General features: G+C 39.7%; 1 protein-coding gene across 1 annotated transcript in view; it reads left to right on the top strand.

Annotated features, from left to right (window-relative positions):
* Nucleotides 1–19,413, top strand: part of grid1a (glutamate receptor, ionotropic, delta 1a) — a 230,263-nt gene that overhangs the window by 168,819 nt on the left and 42,031 nt on the right. The window contains exon 5 of the mRNA XM_041947768.1: nucleotides 10,362–10,415. Within this exon, the coding sequence (XP_041803702.1) occupies nucleotides 10,362–10,415 (54 nt within the window). The remainder of the gene's footprint in view (nucleotides 1–10,361; nucleotides 10,416–19,413) is intronic.

The following is a 19,413-nucleotide window of genomic DNA, read 5'->3' as shown; positions in this document are numbered from 1 at the left end:
ATTATGCTATATATTGTATTGTCTGTATGATAATGGGGGAGTTTTTCTGATCTGACCCTGAAACTCTCTCAGATGGCCGGCATCTGATCTGATACTGCTTGTTATTAAAGTTCTCTTCAACTCAAGCTTGTATCAGCGGAGTTCTTTCTACACCATCATCACACCACTGTTCAGCAGGACCTGGCTGATAAACATCACACGCAAAAACATGTTAGGGTTGATGAACACGGTGATATTTGACCTGAATTTTTCCCATGAAAATCATCTGTGACACGTGGACGAGCATGAGGAAGGGCACTGAAGCAAGTTGATGCAAGGCAAGTGCCTCACATTAAAAAAAAAAAAAGCAAAAATGCAATTTGGGAGGGCTTAACGGTTTCAAATGGCTCTTATACCACATGCAGTATTTTTTCCTTTAACTTATAGATTAAATTGTGCTCAATTTTGAGTGTCAGTCTTGAGTGTTTTCTTGCTTTTAGACTAGTTAACTAGTCTAAATTTAAACCTCAGTTTAATCATCAGGGAAATTAGTCATTTGAACAGCCCTAGTTTCAGCATTATGAGAGTGTGAATGTGTACCCTTGAGCTGAGATTACAGCAGTCGTCTGTGAATGTGTCTGGTCGTACTTACTGGTGGGAAGTGTCTCCTGTGAAAAACAAGTCCACGGCACATGAACAGAGGCCTCAGGAGCCATGGGTGCCATCTGAGGACACTGAGTTGTGGTGATTATAGTAGTTGTTTGTCAGAGGACTCTTCAACTATACTGTAAAGCTGGCAGCCTTGTGCAACTGCCATGGCGTTCTGGCTGTACAAAATCAGCTTCCCACTACATTGGCTTTTATGGAGAACAAAACTGATCAAAATGTCACTTGCTTCTATTTACACAAGACCACCTGCTGAAACTGTTTAAAGAAGTTTGAAGAAAGAGTTGAGAGATTTCTCTTTGTGCCGGTTTTGTAAGAAGCTACCTATGCTGCCCTGAATGCATTGACTAAAGGGACAGCTTAATTATTTATATGTTCCGAATAAAAATCACTTACCTCTCTCTCTCGCAAGATGTGTTTTTTCGGGTGTGAAGTTCGGTGTGAAAGCAAAGTTCTGTGGCTCATTATTTGAAGCTAATGGCCTTCAAATGGTAAGAAGTGCTTTTATGGAAAACAACTGTTGTATTTCACTCACCTGAAATCACTCGGCTAATGTTATAATGGTAGAATGCATTATTTAGTTGCGTTTGAATAGCATTCTTTTGCTTGTCTCTGGTGTTTGCGTGGATCCAGTCCCATGAATTACTGATTTTCATTTTTGTATGATTTTGCTTGTCAACTTCAATGTGAGTGTTGCACAGGTCTTTGTTCCAGGTTGTCTGCCAGCGTTGGCCCCCTAAGCCAGAGGTGTCTCACTCTTCAGCCTTGATCATTGTTGAGTAATAACACCAAAGAGCATCAAAGAGCTGCTTCAGTCCTGTGGGAATGTTTTGAAAAAAAAAAAAAAAAGATTTTAGGGAGGTCAGGAAAGATTTTCCAAAAATCTTTCCAAAAATACAATCCTCATGTAGTTTACAGTTATTATGTAGTTAATTTGTGTAATACTGTCCTCTCCTTAAATATTATCCTTAAGACACAACACAACATCTGTGTTTGTGTTATGTAAATATACAGTAAGCTTGTGTCTTGCAGTGTGACTGTATGTCAGTTTGTCCTTGTGTTGTAACTGTAGTCGCAGTTGAACAAAATAACTTTTGGTGAGGTAATCAGTTTCTTCTCCGTTAATTATCCTGGTTTATTACATCCATCAGCTGTGCAATAAAAATTCAATTGCAAATATCATCAAAGATCCACAACATAAATTTCCACCAGGTGCAGAGGTTTAGTTTATGTTCAGTGCCTCCCCAAGGGCACCCTGCAGGAATGCAAAGCAATTCATCTTGTGCTAAGATGTATTGTGTGAGATGTGTGCTTTGGTGTCTTGTTAAAATGCTAAGTTTGACTTTTCCTACAAACTCGTTCTATTCAAAGCAAAGCTTGCTCACAATGCCACACTTGTTGAATTGCTTTCTCTTTTTAAACATAGAATAGTTTTTATCCGGGCCATCAAATGGTGCCGCTATACTTGGCAACTTGGCTAAAAATGCTTGATTATTAGAAAGCTGAATGTTTTGGAAATGTATATGTTTTCCCTTCTGTTGTTATGGTTGTTTACAGAAAGAATGAATTATTTTGGCTGCATTATGCAAGGAGAAAGAAGGTAAACTTTGAATTATATAAATGTTTTCAATTGTTTGCAGAAATTTTTATGTAATAGCTACATAGCTACAGAGGGATGTGACTGTGCGTACTCTCTCATTACAAGTCTGTCTCAATGTACTTGTTGGTGTGGTGGGTGAATCCATACTGAGGCCGTGGCCACTGCACTGTTTGAAAAATAGCAACTGTTATAGATCCCTCGCCCTGAAGGTTCTTACGGCCTTATTGAATGCCTGCACTCAGGAGGCTCTTCAGCCTGCTACGGTATTCAGAAAATGTCACACAGAGTTTTAATCCTGTTAGCGACTCTCAAAAATCCCCCTCACAACATTACAGCTCACAATATGCACAGCAGTCCACAGAAGGAATATGTCACAGCAACAGTTAAAGAATAGCCACCACGTACTTAAAAAAAAAACACATATGACAGCTGAATGGGTTATTTGGTACTAGAAGGTGTTTTCAGAAGAAAAAGTGCTTCAGCCCATCTTGTGAACACCTGCTTTTCTTCCTTTGTGTGACAGCCATTTTTACTAACTGATTAAATGCACCCCAAGATTATAGCACATGTCAGGTATTAAGGTTTTAAATAAAGCTGTAATGTCCTGATTTTTGGCCTAGGCCTAAATATGCACAAAGATTATGAGTAAAGATCATTGCAAGGTATTGCAAACACAGCAGCTCAAACGTACCTGCTTTGCATTTATATACATGAATGACAACCTTCTATTGCAGCTGTGGGCTCAGTGTCAAGGTTCCTCTAGATTTAGTCCAAGGCTAATGTGAAGACTGGTGAGTCTCATAGTGGGGACATTAGCTATTCCACTCATGGCTATGGTGTAAGCCTGTGGGAAGCCAACTAAGTGTAGAGAGAAGGTAGCAGCTTTAGTACCATGGCAGATGGGAGTCGTGATTTGTTTTTAATGTGACACATGTGTGCCATCTTCTTGGGAAGGCCACCTGGTCTTGAATACTGACAGTGGAAGGTCAGAAGCCATTTGTTCAGGTGTTGAATTATTATGAAGGACTGCAGATCAGTACCCAGACTGACTTTTCTTTTGGTTTCACCAGTTGCTGTATCTTTTCAGCATGAATCAGGAGTTGGTACATGTATGGTTCACATGGGGATGTTTAAATGTGTGTTTGTGTCAAAGATATGCCCATTTGTATGTCTATACCAGGCTTAAGGGATACCGAGGGCAGTTGGCACCTTTGTGTTCAATTCTGTGTCGACGGAGCAGATTAAGTGGTCTGAAGGTGTGTTTCCACAGCAACAGTGGCAAGGCTGGGTTCAGAGGGACTATTGTGAATCTTTTATGACAGACCTCATTACTCCTTCTTTGTGAGATCCTCACAAAAGAACACAGAAGGTGTGACAGCTACCAAAACCTTTTCCACCTTCTTCAAATTCTAGCCAAATACCCAAAACTGTGAGAAAGGCACCCACTTCCATCCAACAGAAGCCTCTGGATGCTACGCACCCAGGCCTGACTAAAACTAAATAACACTGCATTGCCTCAAAAAGAGACAAACCTGAAGTTACAGCAATCCAATACTCTGCAATTTAAAACCAATTTGATTCAGCTGCAAAAGTTTTGATTATTATTACTCTTTTTTATAATAAATGTATTACAAAAATAAGTTATTTTAGTTAATAATTTTAATCAGGAATGCCCCATAGAATGATGTCTTCACACTGGATAACTTTGTGGCAGCTTGAGTTTCAGTTCTTAAATGCTGTCGACTGAGCATTGTTTCCCTCAGTTTCTGGGCCAGTGTATTTCCTTCTGAACTTAATATTTTCAATAACAATGTTTGGATGCATGTCTCTGTGCATAAAGTTGCACATGGCTGTGGGGGCCAGGAGGAGTTGAAGCCAGTTAGAATTAGCATTACTGCTGACGCTTTCCTCCTGTCTGCTGCTTCTGTAACTACTGAGGAGCAAGGTTTGAAGTGCCACCGGCATGTTTTGAAGTGCATGTTTTGAAGATTGCATATGCAATCTACAGATTTCAGGCTGCATTGCACACAGTAGCTTTGATGATTTATTTTATTGCGGTAATGTTGCTGGTGTCCTGAAGCGATTTGAGAATCTTTACAACATTTGTACATATAGATTCACATACTACTACTACAGGTATATACACACTCAGATAGATGGGAATGTAGACATTTTACAAGCAGACTGATACATACAGAGATTCAGATAATTACAATGAATAATTAAGATAGAATGAAATGATGCATTTTTAATGAGCAAATATTTGTGGATTGAACGTGCATTTTTGTACGACAATCACAATTATAATTCTGAACAGCAAAAGCACAGAGTGAACAAATAAACATGTTAATGTTTTCCAGCCGGGAGGAAGGATAGTCATTCTTTCCACATGGTGAGTCTGTAGACACTTGTTTTGAAGACACATTGAATTCAGATCATTATCTAAGCTAGCTGTAAGCTGCAGGGTGGGGACCGGCCTCACTTGCAAGATCTGTAAACTGTAATGTGAGCAATGAGAGCACTGTGGTCATTACAAAAAACCTTTACTGTATGTATGGACGTGTGCATCTCTAAGCAAGGCATTTTTTTTGTTTGTTTTATTGTGCTAGACTCTTATTCTAAATGGAGAGTTTTAGTCCAGCTCATGTGAAGAGGCCACAGTTAGAATACATGCAGTAATTACTGTGACGCAAAGCTGTTCAGCTTATATTGGAAGCAAACAGCTACAGTACTTATCAGTACGATTTGGCTCAACTAGTCTCCCTTTTACAATAACTTCTTGTTAATATTGGCGAGCTGCAGGTTGACGTAAAAGATGAACACAAAGAGACAAAATAATAGAAACACCTGTCAGTATTACGCAAGAGATCCTCTGAAACTCTGAACTTCTCTGAAACAGTTTCAACATTAAAAACCTTTGTGAAAGTTGGATTTGTTGCAGGTCTGTTGGATTAGACTGAATTACTTTACCCAATAAACTGGCAACTGAGTGTATAATCCAAATTGGCTTTTGTTTCAAACATTTGAAACATGATTTTGTACGGCAAAAATAATTGTATTGAGTGAGTTTACACTGAGCGTGCTCATCTTTTCACATTCAGGAGATTCATCCTCGCTCGTCTGAGGCTTACCAAAAACTCCCCCCACCTATTTTCACATCCTTCTAGCTGCAGTTCCTCTCAATCCCTTTTCAGCTGTCACGGTTTTAAATTGGAGTTGGCATTCTGTGGCTGCCTTTGTGGCATTGCTACTGTATAAGAACATGCCTGGGGTACTTTGCCTCTCTGATCGGAGATCTTACTGTCGCCAGGCTTTGGCTCTATCAACAGCATAGAATATTCCTCAGATGTCACTCCAGGCTCTTGTCTATGCCTCCTCCAAAACCGCATTGCTCTCCAGAGTTTCACTGTTACATCATCTCCTGAAGTGAATGGAAAGAAAGAAAACACACAAAGCCAAAATTACTCTGCCTGGATGTCGATAACATTTAAGGTCTCAAATGGATTTTTAAGGATTTGGTGTGATAAATTTTGAGCAAAGGGGAAAACCCTTGCTTAGTTCAACTGAAATTGGACTATGTGCGATTAGAAAAGGGCTGATTAGGCAAAATAATGTAAGAATTGTATGGAGACACAAGGGCTTTTGTATTTAAGAGCTGCTAGTTTTGAATCCCAATGAGCAACTCCCTAAAGTACTGCAAGTATGTTTTGTAATATTACTGTGTTCTCAGCATCCAGGCTCTTTTCAATTAAAATCTAATTCCACATTTTGAATGAAAAACTATCAGTACTATGGGCCAATCATAATAATTCGAGGGGAAACAAAACAAACTATGAATGTTAATATGTGTGTTCTGTTCAGTATGAATCTATTCCCATGAAGCTCAAAGCCGTAGTCGTTCGTTTGCTTTTCTTAGGTTAATGGTAGAAAATGGGAATGATGCAAACAGTGGATGACCTCATCGTCATCACCTTCAGTACACATTCAGCACTGCTTTCAGCCTGTTATCGCAGCTCTCAAATATTTCAGCATTTTACACGCTGTGTCACATCTATTCAGCAGCAAGGTTAAACAGCAACCATCATTTAGCCTAATAAGGTTTCATTTCTAGAGTGTCTGAAGTTGTCAGTGTTCACTAGCGCTGTGAACTGGGGTTGAGCCTCTCAAGTGGTGGGTTCTGTTGTGCCCAGGGCTTCAACAAAACATTGCATCCCAGCTGGTACACATTAACTAACACACACTACAGTACTTGACTTTGTTTTTACCATCATGGCATGTGACAGATTTTGTCTGGAACAATGAATGCAGCTGAAGGAGCTGTCGGCTCTCTTGAATGTCAAGATTATTCTTCAAGGCAGACAATGGTTCTCATTGTCAGATTTTATTTAGGACCGCAGAGACATTGTCATAATTTGAATTAATGGATTACTCACACATGAGAGGATTTTGCTGATATTTTCCCATCATACAGATTACAGGAACCCCCATTGACCTTCTGCTTTAACTTAAAGGTTGACAGTCAGTTGTTGCGCCTGACGTGAGCTTCACGCTCCACGTTTGACAATTGAAGGAATGAGTGAAGTTAATTCTCTCGTCAAATCAAATAGTTTTATTGTACTGTTCAGGGGCGTTTTAAATCACATTAAGAGATGGAAAGCTGCTGCTGAAAGAGTAAAACTCAAACATTATAAGAAAATAGGTAAAAAAACATTTCCATGCATTTGTTAAGAACACTTGTATTCATTTTAGAATTGAATTCGTTTAAAATTCATTTGAAAAGGATTTTGAAATAACACCTTTTAGAGTTTATCTCCACCGCCACCGCCACTGTGTGCTTCTGGCTCTTTGTTTTTGCTCACCTTTTGCCTCGGGTGGTCCTTGCGGCTGTACCTTAAGTGCTGTAGCCTTCTTTTTTCTCCAAATCTTGCTTTGTTCCACACCTTTCACACACGCACACACACCACATACACACACATGCACAGGCCCTCCAGTGTTATGTTGTGCCTCAAGGTTGTGCGACACAGTCCTCAAATATTAGCTTTCTTCTCTACTTTTAGCACATTTTAACTGTCACCTGCTGTACAATAAATGCCTTTATGACATAAATAACAATATTAACTACTATTAAGGATATCAGCCGTAAACTGCAAATATTTTTGACTGGTTATGCATGTTGGTCTATAGGATAATTAACACAAACACACCCACACGCACACATACTCTCCATTAACAGCTCTCTTAGCCTGGGGCTGTGTGCAGTGTGAAAAGCCTATGAGGTAAAAAAAAAAAAAAAAGAGGTACACTAAACAATGCTTGATGTGGAAACATTTTCCTCTAGAAAAGCAAACAAAATAAATTGTTGGATGCTGCTATTCAGTGTAGTATAGTACCAGCACTATGCCTTACTACATTGAGAACAAGCACCTGGCTGCCATGTCCGAACCTCGCCGAGAAATGCGGTGGAGACACAGGGCCTCAATGGCTGTGTGTTTGTCTGCATCCACAGTTATGACAAATGCATTGTTGAAGTGTGCTCAGAAATCACAAAACAAAACCCTGAAACAGAGAACAAAGCTATGATCAACTGTCTTTGGTGAGCACTTACAGGAGGTCCCTGCAACACATGTTCTTGCTCCTTTACTACTTAGATTTCATTGTTTTATTTAAGACTTTGCACTGCACAGGTCACAAGAACATGATACAGATGCATAGCATGTAGGATATCTAGTCAAGGCTAGTTTACGATCCCTGTCCCTGGCGAGGGTTTTCTACTTTTAAAAGTCAGGATATATGTTCATTACCAAGAGACCATCAGTTAAATTGAGTACATAATCAATAATGACATTCTCATACATGTGATCTGACCATATAAGAGTACATATCATATCACATTACATGTGTTCTGTATGTGTATGTATGCATATGCGCATGTTCCCTAATTCATGGAAATATATGCTTATGTGTGTGCAGGAACGCAGTCTTTATGAGTATGCAGGTATGCCTATTGCCTATGTGCATCTGTTCCTCTGTCTGCATGCACATGTCCATGGGTGAATGCACAAGTACATGATGATCGCAAGTTTTTTTTCAGCCACTGTTTCACCTTTTCATACGGCCCCACGCTTTCGTTTTAATTACGTGACGTGACATTTCAACCATGGAGGTAAATATTGCTCTTGCAGTTGCATGCTCATCTTGCAGTTTGATGAGCTCGATCTAGAATGAGAGGAGCATTAAAATCAAATCATGACTCTTCCAAGGTTAGAAGATCGATTGGCAGCTTTTGATGCTGTGCTCTACAGGCTCCTGCACAGATGAAAATGGTGTTGTCAAGTAAAAATGCAGCAGGGTTCCGTCGGTTATGCGTTGAGACATCAGTCTTCATCGCTTTGTGTGAAACGGATTCATTTAGACAGTAATGATAGCAATTTGCAGGAGAGAGCATGCATTGAGACGTTAAGCATGACGGATGTCAAATGTGTGCAGTCCCGCGACAGGTGGAGGAACTCCATAATGAGATGGACGGTTTACTGGTAATTTCAATAGGGTTATTTTCACCTGTGCTGAGAGGGTTTTAGGCCATCCGCACTTCAGTAACCAGATTACTGCCGTGACATGATTTCTTAAACAACATGTGAGAAACTGTCTTCCTGTAATTGGGGTGGAGAAACCTGATTTTCTCATGGAAAAAGTTGATTTATTGCTTTGTATTTACCCGACAAAGACTTAAGATAGTCGAAAATAATCATTGTGACTGTGGAGAGGCTGGGATGAAAGGAAAGAATATTGTGTGAGGTGCATCCTTGTATTCATATAATCCCATTCAATTTCTCACTAAAACAGAAAACTCTCACAAAGATGCTCTAAATGAGGTTTCCACTGAACATTTGGAAATTCAAATAGGAAAAGCAAGGGTAGGGATTTCTGGCGCAACTTCACCCACTTCCAAGGTGCATGGACAAAATAAAAAGTCTGAGAGAGTTTCATCATCAAGGCCACAAGCTGAAACAAGTTGGTCTCACAATAAAGTTGATCTTTATACTACAACCCTGATTCCAAAAAAGGCTGGATGCTGTGTAAAACATAAAGAACAACAGAATGCAATCATTTACAAATGAACTGTGTTTTTAACGACGTTACGTACGTGTTCCCAAGCCCATCGTGTCACAACATGCATGTGCTCGCGTGTTTTGGTGAACTGAACCATTTGCGACTAATAATCATGAACGTGAGCGTTGTAACTCCTGCAAGTTGCAGGAGAGTATCACATTCTGTTTTCTTTATTTTTACACAGCTTTCCAACTGGATTTTGGAATCAGGGTTGTACAAGTGTTGCTGGAGTTTTGTCCTCTTAAAATTCAACGGTCGCACTGTAAATAAAAGATGTGCACTCTCGCTACAGGGCCTGTCCTCACTGTGAATAAGTATGGTTCCCAAATAAATACCAGAAATGTTGGTCCCATTTTATTTAGATAAGGTCACAAATTTTGATAGCTGTGATAGCAGAAATTGTTGACTCATTGCAAATAGGTCTGTCTGTCTGTCTCTCTGTCTGATCCTTAACCTCATTACACACCTCATTTGTCAGTTTTTGGTCAAGCCATTAGTAATTTATTTTTATTCAGATTGGACCCTCTAGTGCCAGAGAATCTGACAGATTTATATTCAACCCTGGCACCTATTTCTGTGGGCTCTACGTTTTCTATTTCCCTCCTAAAATGTATTTTATAAGGTAAGGTGAAATGAGTATGACTAATGCAGTAAGTCCCATAGCAGCGAGCATAATATGTGCATCTGTACTCCAGGCTTCATTCTCACATCCAGTGTAAAAATATTCCGCTTGTATATAGCAGGTCTTTTCATTGCATAATTTATAATGGCTGGTTTGTCCAATATGCTCCAGGCAGTGTAATTTTGATGCATCTCATGATGTTTTTTCCTCCCCTGACACATCGGGCCAGGATGCCTTGATTTACAAATTAAACTCCACAGATACCTATGGTGTGACTGACTTGGACTATTGTAAAATCTCAATGAATTGCAGTCAAGGCTCTTAAAATGTCCTTCTGTCTTTGTCTGTCCTCTTTTTTTTTTTTCTTTTTACTCGTCACTGCAGGCTGTGGAAACCAACCTGGCATCCAAGGACAGTCACTGGGTATATGCCAATGAGGTGAGGCCAAACACACTTTTTTGCACCCAAGTGAATTTAGACCTTAGTGTCAGTTTGCCTTTGTCAACACAGAGTCTCGTATGCTGCCAGTGCACACACAAACACATGAAAACCTGTAGCGCTCTCACTCTATTTCATGTTCACCTAGATTAGCAGCACATCACTTGTTTTTATATGGCTGCCTGAGGGACTGGGCCTTTATTAACTGTTGATGTTAGTGCGTCTTTTGCTTCTATGTACTAGTGCGTGTGTGTCTGACATTGACCTAAATGGTCTTCTAAAGTGGCTGTAACAGCACAAAATTCAGGTGCACTTTGTGAATACAGAACAGTGGACTCTGTCTTTAGCTTTAGTGCCTCGTCGCTGCATTTCCATTGATTCAAAGTGATTTGGAGATAAGGGGAGAGTCATAGGATTGGCCAGATGCTAAAAGCAGTGGATGAAAGGCATTAGATAAAAGGCCGCTCCCAGTTGATTCACCTGGAATATTAGCATTGCTATGCCAAATAAAGCCTCCCTGTCTAACACACACATACATCAATGATGCATGTATTTTGTCGAGATGTCACCTCTATACTTCATCTGAACCTCTGCTCAACATGTAAAACATGACACATATTGATTCAGAATCCAAAGGGGATGATTAATGCGTCTACGTACCCCAGACAGCCATGTTATTAAGCCACAGTCATAGAAATATTCAAGATGCTGGAGTTCTGGGGCAGAATATGTTAGTGTTTCACTGCCATTTATGCATTAGTTAGAAATTCGCAATGCAGCATATCAGCATCTTAAATATTGATTTACAAAAGTTAATCAGGTTCAGTGTGTTCAAAATCCTCTCTATCAGGTAGCCTGAAATACTTTATTTAAGACTATAATGAGCATTTATAAAATAACTACCTTCTATGTTTTAAATCATTTTCACTGTGTGTTTCAGTACACAGATTACTGAAGTATTGATTTACAACAGCTAATGAGACCTTGAGTTCTTTCAAAGTTTTTCTGTGTCTGGCAGCTTCAGTCATATTATTTTATTTATATGTCCTCAAAAAGCCTGGCGTAGTCTCAGGCAAGATAAGATCAGGACTGTGATTCTTAATTTGAAGCAGTGTACACAAACAAACTCTGCATGACTTTCAGTCAATTACCACAGATCTCCACTAAGACATTAGCTTTAATTGCATCAGACTGTGGGAAAGTATGAACTAACAGCATGTTAATGTCTGTGGCACTTCCTTAAAGGGAAAGTTTGCCCATTTTCAATCAGTATTGTATCATTGTAATGTGGGTAGTGTGTTAACCTGCCCTCCATGTTGCCTGCACCCAGAGCTCTCTCTTGGATGGAGAGAGAGGCGGCTCACGACAAGAAGCTCAAGTCAAGCTGTGAAACTAGGCAGTGCTGATCAAGTTTAAAAAATTCTATAACTGCATTGCCCATTATTTGCTTTCAGAAACATATTTTAGTGGACTGTTTAGCTGTAATATGAGAAAGCATGTAACAAACTGCCCTTGCTTGAAACAGGACTAGCCAAAACCAAGCACCGCCCAGCTCACTGTATGTCAACTACCACTGGGAGCGTTGTAACCCGGTGCAGTGTAGTGCATTCTAGTTGTAGGATTTCAGCCTTTTGAGCAAAAGGTAACACCACATGCCTTTTCCTCTGTTTTCTCTGGTCATGTAGCACCAATCTTTCTAACACAAAGATTAATTTTCCAGTGGCGAAATACCTCTTTAATGGTTAGAGTTACCACTCCCTGGTACAAATTTAAAGGGGGAAAATGTGCCTGGTTGTACCTGTGAACTATGAAATATATCTCCACTGTCTTTTATTGCCATCTTTCTTCTTCTTTCTTTCTTTCTAAGAATGATGAAAAGAGAGTTTTTTCAGTTTATCTCTTTTTTCTGTTTTTGTTTATCATTTTCTCGCCTTTCTCTCTCTCTCTCCCTGCCTTTCATTTCATCACCGAAGATCAACTACCCATGAAACTGACAATCACCTTGAAATGAGAATAACACAGACATGTTGAAAAGGCAACAGAAATCAATTACCACTCTTGCCGACCCATTTTTCTCACAGTGTTGGCCTTCAGAGCTCCTCTGACGTACACAAAAAATAACATGAAAACTTGTCACACCTAGCTCAGCTTTCACTTAAATCAGATTTTTTCTCTCAGAGCCCTTTAGATTCTTGTACGTTTATCAACAAGAGTCACCATGTAAATTGAATACAGGCATGCATGTAATTGCAAATGGTATGCCCGCAATTCTTGCTTATCTCTGAGGGGGCAGGAGATTTACAGGAAGGCACAAAGCTAGTTTGTTTCCATTAGCCTGTGATTTAATTTCTAAGAGGCTCCTAACGTGGTTGATGGCACAAAGATTATGCATGAGGTTTTTCCACATGAGAGGGTAGACCAGGCATGGGCAAACTACGGCCCGAGGGCCATATGCGGCCCGTTACAAATTTTAATCCGGCCCGCCGAACTTAAAGAAATTATATTTATAAACCTTGTTAATGTTTTATTTTCCCTGCAATTCTGGCTTTTTCCCAATAGATGACGCACTCTAGAAACATTGAGCTTTGTTGAGGTGTATTACTCCACGTTTGCGATTTACTCTTCGACCCTCAGCCCTTCTGCAAAGATGAGTTGAGTTATGAGATGAGTTAAGAAAAGAAGAGTGGACAGAGAATGTCCAGTTTTTAATAAGGAGTGGACAACTAAATATTTTTACTGAACACCGATCAGCTGCTGTATGCCTTATATGCCAAGAGACTGTGGCGGTGTTTAAAGACTATGATACAGCAAGAACTGACTCCAGACTTTGATGCGCTGGATAAAAAGGGAGACCAACAACACTGTTCCCACTGAAATTAAAAGTATGTTTCTCCATTGTGTCATGTAAAAAATGCATTTGAAAATAATTTCTTCAATAAGCCTTACATGTTACATGTCCTGTCTGTTAAGGGAGGCACATATGTGGTGCTCAGGTGCACGTACGTTCTCAAAACCAAGTGCGCCATTGCAGTGCCATCAAATATAACGCGCTCCATATACTGGCGCGTTGTCACTGTTCCGTCCTCGCGCTGCTCGTTGTTGAGTTTTGGCTTCAGGGATGATTGAATAGAAGGAGAGGACAAGTAGACCTGCATCTCCTACCATTTTTTAAATAAAGGCAGTCAGGAGATGAGTGATGATGATGATATCCTGAAGGATAACACAACTTTCAGTGCTTTAAAATAATAAAAAAAATATATTTTATTCCTTTAATTTTCAGTGTTTTAAGAGTCATTTCAATAAATAGCTCAGTTCTGTGGGACTTCAAAGACAGATATTTAGTTGTAATGCTTTTGTTCATTTTCAATTGAAATTAAAGCACATTTTTTCTACATATCCCGTAATATTTTATTTTCTCTTATGAGGTGAATTACCAAAACACTCCATCCATCTGCTCCTGGTCCGGCCCCCCAGTCAAATTTTAGAACCCTTTGTGGCCCACAAGAGAAAAAGTTTGCCCACCCCTGGGGTAGACGGTCACAGTATCTGTACGTAGTATAGTTAGTATAGTTATTCTATAAGCTGCATCAGCTATGAATCACTCTGCTTTCCCACCTGATGAATTCTGTACTCACAGCTTTTATATACTAGATACTGTTTCCTGCACTCATGGAAATCCTGTTAACCTGACCAGATGCAGTCCACCCGTGTCACAAAATCCTGCAGGGAAATAACTGCTTTCCATGTTACCCCTTGCCCCCGTATGCAGCGGCAGTCCCTGTGGATGGTTGGACCCGTTCAGATGCGTGGTCATGACCGAGTTGCTACATTCATTTTAACCAGGTGATCTCGAGGCTCGCCGTCGCCCGCCGCCCTATCAGCTCCCCAGGCTCCTGCCAGCCTTCACACCCCACACAGGCAAAACGAGGTCTTGCATTTTACTCAAGCCTCACGACAAGCGGTTATGCTAATCTGCCTCCAGCAGCAACATGTGGCACAATGAATGTAGCTGTCAAGCCAGAAATACGGTAACAGCACAGAGTGAGATGGATGGAGAGTGAAAATGATGATGATGACCGAGGATGATTACTAGACAAAACATTTTGATCCTTAAAAACTCAATTTCCTGCATTCTGGTGAATTTTTATGCACCAGTTTGTACCTTTTCTGCATCAATTTAGGGTGGAAATGTCTTTATTTATGTAAAGGAAAACACAGGTGACAGCTCCAAATATAATGGAATATACATCAGTGAGGCTCTCAGTTATTGCTTTCATTTATTCTCCTGTACTCACAACTTCTCTCATTTAGTGTTAGCCATGCTGAGTCGACACTCTAGGTAGGATTTACTCTTCTCTCTTTTGTGTCTTTTGTTTAGGGAAGTAACCTCTTTAAATGTTCACATGGCATCTATTCTTGTCAATGATATATATATATATATATATTTTTTTTTTGTTAACCCCTAGACTTCAATATCTCATATATGTTTTAGTAAGAAACTTTCTGCACATTCAAAACAAATCCCACATGTGTTTTGGAATGATTTTTAGAAATTGTGTACAAATGTGCTCAAAATGTGTTATTAATAATTATTAATAATTTTTGAGGTTGGACACCGCCACCATCTACTTTAACGGAGGCACTGTTCCATCTGAGTCATGTTCTAGGAATGCATCAAAATAAAAATCCTCTGCAACTATCATGTTTTTAATTTGGGGGGAGGGGCCGTGCACTGCAGAATACGTGCAATTGTCAGTAAATGACAGGCGTAGAGCGAGGGGAGATTGTCCACTAGTTGATTAATGCTAATATGGATCCCCAAATATACCACCAGCCCACCCAAGTAAAGTCTAAACACTGTCATGTGTTTGTGAGAGAGGGAGAGAGAAAGCAGATCAGTAAATCAATATGTGGTGGGCAATGTTGATATTGTGGCAGGCTACCACAAATAAATGAATGTATGAGAAATACTGTGTTCAGAATCAGTGTATCTCTGATGCTCTCGAGCGGACACAGGATGTCGGGGTGCGTGCCGAGCCGCCGCTCTAAAAAGTGACGGTGATGTGACTTGAAACAGTAAGAAAGCAGTGGGAAATGTTTTAATGTCCGGCCAAACATGTGACAAACATCAAAACTGATGCAGCAGAGGCTGAGATCCTGACCTTTAGTGCCTAATGTGGTCAATCTCCAAAACCACATTTTTTCCCCATAATGCAACCTGTAGAGTTTTTCATTAGACCTTCCCTGGCTTGACAAAACTCTCCTCAGAGCCACAGAACACATTATAAAACAGTCGTGTAAAATCACTTGCCCCTTTAATGAGAAAGAAAAATGTCTAAGTGTAAAACATTGAACTTTCCTCTCAACAAACTTTTCTTCACTTGCAAACATTTTTTGTTTGAGACTGACACGAATGCATTTTAAAGCCAAAGGAGTGGGTTTGGGTGATAAACAGTTCATGAGGCCTCAGGGTATGAAACCTATCCAACACACAAATGACCATAATCTTAAAGAAAAAAGAGACAAACATACTTTGGAAATTGGACTTTAAGAATTGCGGCAGGACTTGATGTGAGCAGCAGGGCACGGGGATGACAGGAAGGGGTGCATCTCCTTAAACACCCACTAAGTCAGTGTGCTGCAGCTGCTAGCACACAGAAGGTTGGCCGTACCTGACACCGTCTAGTGGATTCAGATGGATCGCACATACTAGGAGGATTTGTTGTTTTTTTTTTTCCCTTCAAAGGCAACGCTGTGACACCTCCAGAATGTTTGATGGATTAGGTGGCTATGCCTGCTGTGACAGCCGGAGTCGAGGAGGACAGTCATGATATGACTGATGTCTTGGGTAACTGCCCATCAAGTAGCTCAGATGGAAACCCTACTCTACTGACGCAATCTTCACCGCAGCAGACTGTGGAACAGGATGGTGGATTACTGAAGGAGGCCACTTACGAGATAAAGAAATATTGCATTTTTCAATTAGCTTATTGCTTATTCAAAGTACCGTATAACATTGCATTAATCAAAACACTGAGTTTTGCTAATGATCCTTTGTACCATTAACCACGATGAGCATCCATGCAGAAATCCAAAATCAAATGTCAAAAAATGATGTACTAACCCACAAATGGTGACCACAGGAGACATCCAGCCTCATGGTCATAAATCTAAAGGACCCCAGACGGGCGACTCCCTTCACCAGCCACCTTATCTAAATGTTACAACAGTGACACTCATTTTTATATCAGTGGGGTTATTAAGTGGGCTATTCGAATCACTCGCAGCATTTATTTAAAGACCCACTGCAGCTCCAGGCTGAACTGAAAGTTGAATCATAGCAATAAAATCAACACTGACTCACGTATAGATACAACTCTGCACTGTCCTTATGAACAATGAGCTGTATAAACAGGAAGGTTTACACAGTAGCTCCCTGCTGGAAAAATGAGAGCGTTCATTAATTAATTCATTTTGTTATTTACATGTCATTCCACTTTATGTTACATTTGAGATCCAGTTAAGCAGTCTCTCACCTGAAGTACAATCACACTTTAGATCACAGCTGTACATGTGTTTGCACTTAAGCTGGATTGGTAAATCTCTTCCTCAAAAGAAACCGGTTCGCACAGAGACTCAGAGAGCGGCGTAGCTAAGGATGTGTTGATGCAGATCAGACGCCGCAGTGCAATTTGGCATGAAATTACGTTGCATTTCCGCCTGCTCGCACCACATGTCATTGCAAATGGTCCTTTGTTTCAGTTTCATTTTAAATCCTTCCCTTTCAGGCATTCATGAACTGTGAGCAGCAGACTGTTGCTTTTCCAGTTACAGTATTTTAGGTAGTGGAGTTTTTATGTGCATGAAAATGTCCTTAGATATGATTAACTGAATGCAACTGTTATAATTGATAAATAATAGGTAACAGGCGATGCAGTAGGAACACATTTTGTCATACTACATGCTACTAATTGAAATGTGTGTGCTGACAGTGATGCAGCCACCGCTGGATAATTGGTTAATAAGAAATAGTCACTTTGATCTCCTGGGGAAGTGACATAGTTCGGTGAAATCAGCTGTTGAGAGTTGACTTCACCAATCGGTTTTTACTGGCAGTGCTTGAGAGCATTATTAATAAAGTCCAATAAAACCCTACTTTAATCATCATTAACATAATGTACCAATTTGAGAATTAAATGATAATCAAAAAAGTGACTGAAGAGCCACTGCTGATTGCCCAGTAATTTGAAGCACAAAGAACCATATTACCCACATCAAGTTCCCTCTGCTCTATATTGACCTTTTTGTAAAATATGTAATCTTAGTCAGATTCAGAACGCAGTGTTTTTTTACTACTGCAGTTTGTGACCATTTTAACACAAGAACAGAAAACAACTACACTAATTCTATTAAAGGAAATACTTTATACATGCTGTCAAAAGGAAAAAGAGGTATTCTAAGCACCTTTTTCAATATTTGGTTTCTTTTGGTTGGATGTTTTTCTAAAAATATACTGTAATATTGTGTAACACACAATATAACACGAGTGTCTTGCATGTTTTTTCATGTGAATGATCTGTTGTGTTTGGCCTCTGTGAAAACAAGAAAATATCATATCTCTGCTCTTTCTTATATGCAGTTTTTTTGATTCTGGCTGCAGTACTTACGACCAACTTTCAACACAACAGCACTGCATGAATAGGACATGGCACTCTTTTTAATTGCAAAACCCTTTAATTTTGCATAATTTATGGAACTTTGTCATTTCTGTTGTTTGATGTATAAGAGAGAAGCTTCAATTTAATATTAATGTGATAAATTGAAAATGATAGATGAAGATATAGGTCAGAGTCTCACAAATCAGCAAAGGCTTGTGCCTGATGTTTTCTCATCTTTGTGATGTTTAAATTTGTTTTTTAGAGTCAACAGGACACCGGCTTTTCAGTTTGGTCACCGGATAACTAAATAAAAAAACAATCTTAAGAATATTTTCTGCCTAACTAATTATGTTTTTCTAGTTACTAATTCCATGTATAGACATGTATGTGTTTTATAGGCAAGAGCAACTCTGTGCTTTGTTCTTCTCTCTGACTCCTGCCTCAAAAAGCACCTTAACTTATAATTAAATTGCTGTCATGATTACCGCTAATTTTTTATTTATTTCTGGTGAAAGATTAATAACGTTGACTGAGCAGCACAAAGAGGATAATTTAGCCTATCTGTCTGAACTTGATTTGATTAATGTATTTTGGTCGGCGGCTGTCATTGAAACATGGCTGTACTGTATTAACTTTTCCAGAAATTTGAGTGGGTTACCTCCGGGGAGCTTAACACCTGAACCGATTGTGTGATAATTGTTTGTGATGTTATATGCTTGTGTGCAGACAAGCAGCTGCTGAAGTCCACGAGGTGACCGCAGTCCCTTATATTCTTTAAGCGCTAATTGGTGACTTTTGTGTGCATATTGTACAAGCTAAATATATCATAGTGGTGTCCAAATTGTAACTTAATGGTCTGTACTTTCTCCTCGATCAGGAGTTAAAGGGCATACATTTCGTCAGCCATGTCCCATTGGTCAGTGCCATTGCCAGGTCAGGCTATGGCACAAATGTCACCCATGATGGTGACAGAACACTCGGACCGGGTGGCACTGGAAGTTATTAGCTTGGACGTGAGGGTTCGGCTCTGTGAACCATGCGGCATAATTCATCTGATTAATGTGTCACGGCAACTCATGAATATTCATACTTTCCACCTGACTGATTGTGAGGAGTCAGAAAAAGACTCACATTGATAAAACTAGCTGAGGTAGAATCACCTGAGGACTGCTTTACTCATGCTGTGCAAAGATAGAATATCTGTGAATACTTGTTCTGGTGGACTGAATCCATACTATCAATTCTGTTTGTTTATTATAGATAATATACATAAATATATATGACATGAGATATGTACACTACACAAAGACAGAAGCTAGGAGAAATTAGCACTGAGGGAG

This window comes from Chelmon rostratus, chromosome 11 (genome assembly GCF_017976325.1).
Source record: "Chelmon rostratus isolate fCheRos1 chromosome 11, fCheRos1.pri, whole genome shotgun sequence".
NCBI classification, from domain to species: Eukaryota; Metazoa; Chordata; class Actinopteri; order Chaetodontiformes; family Chaetodontidae; genus Chelmon; species Chelmon rostratus.
This window is presented reverse-complemented; position numbering and strand designations above follow the sequence as displayed.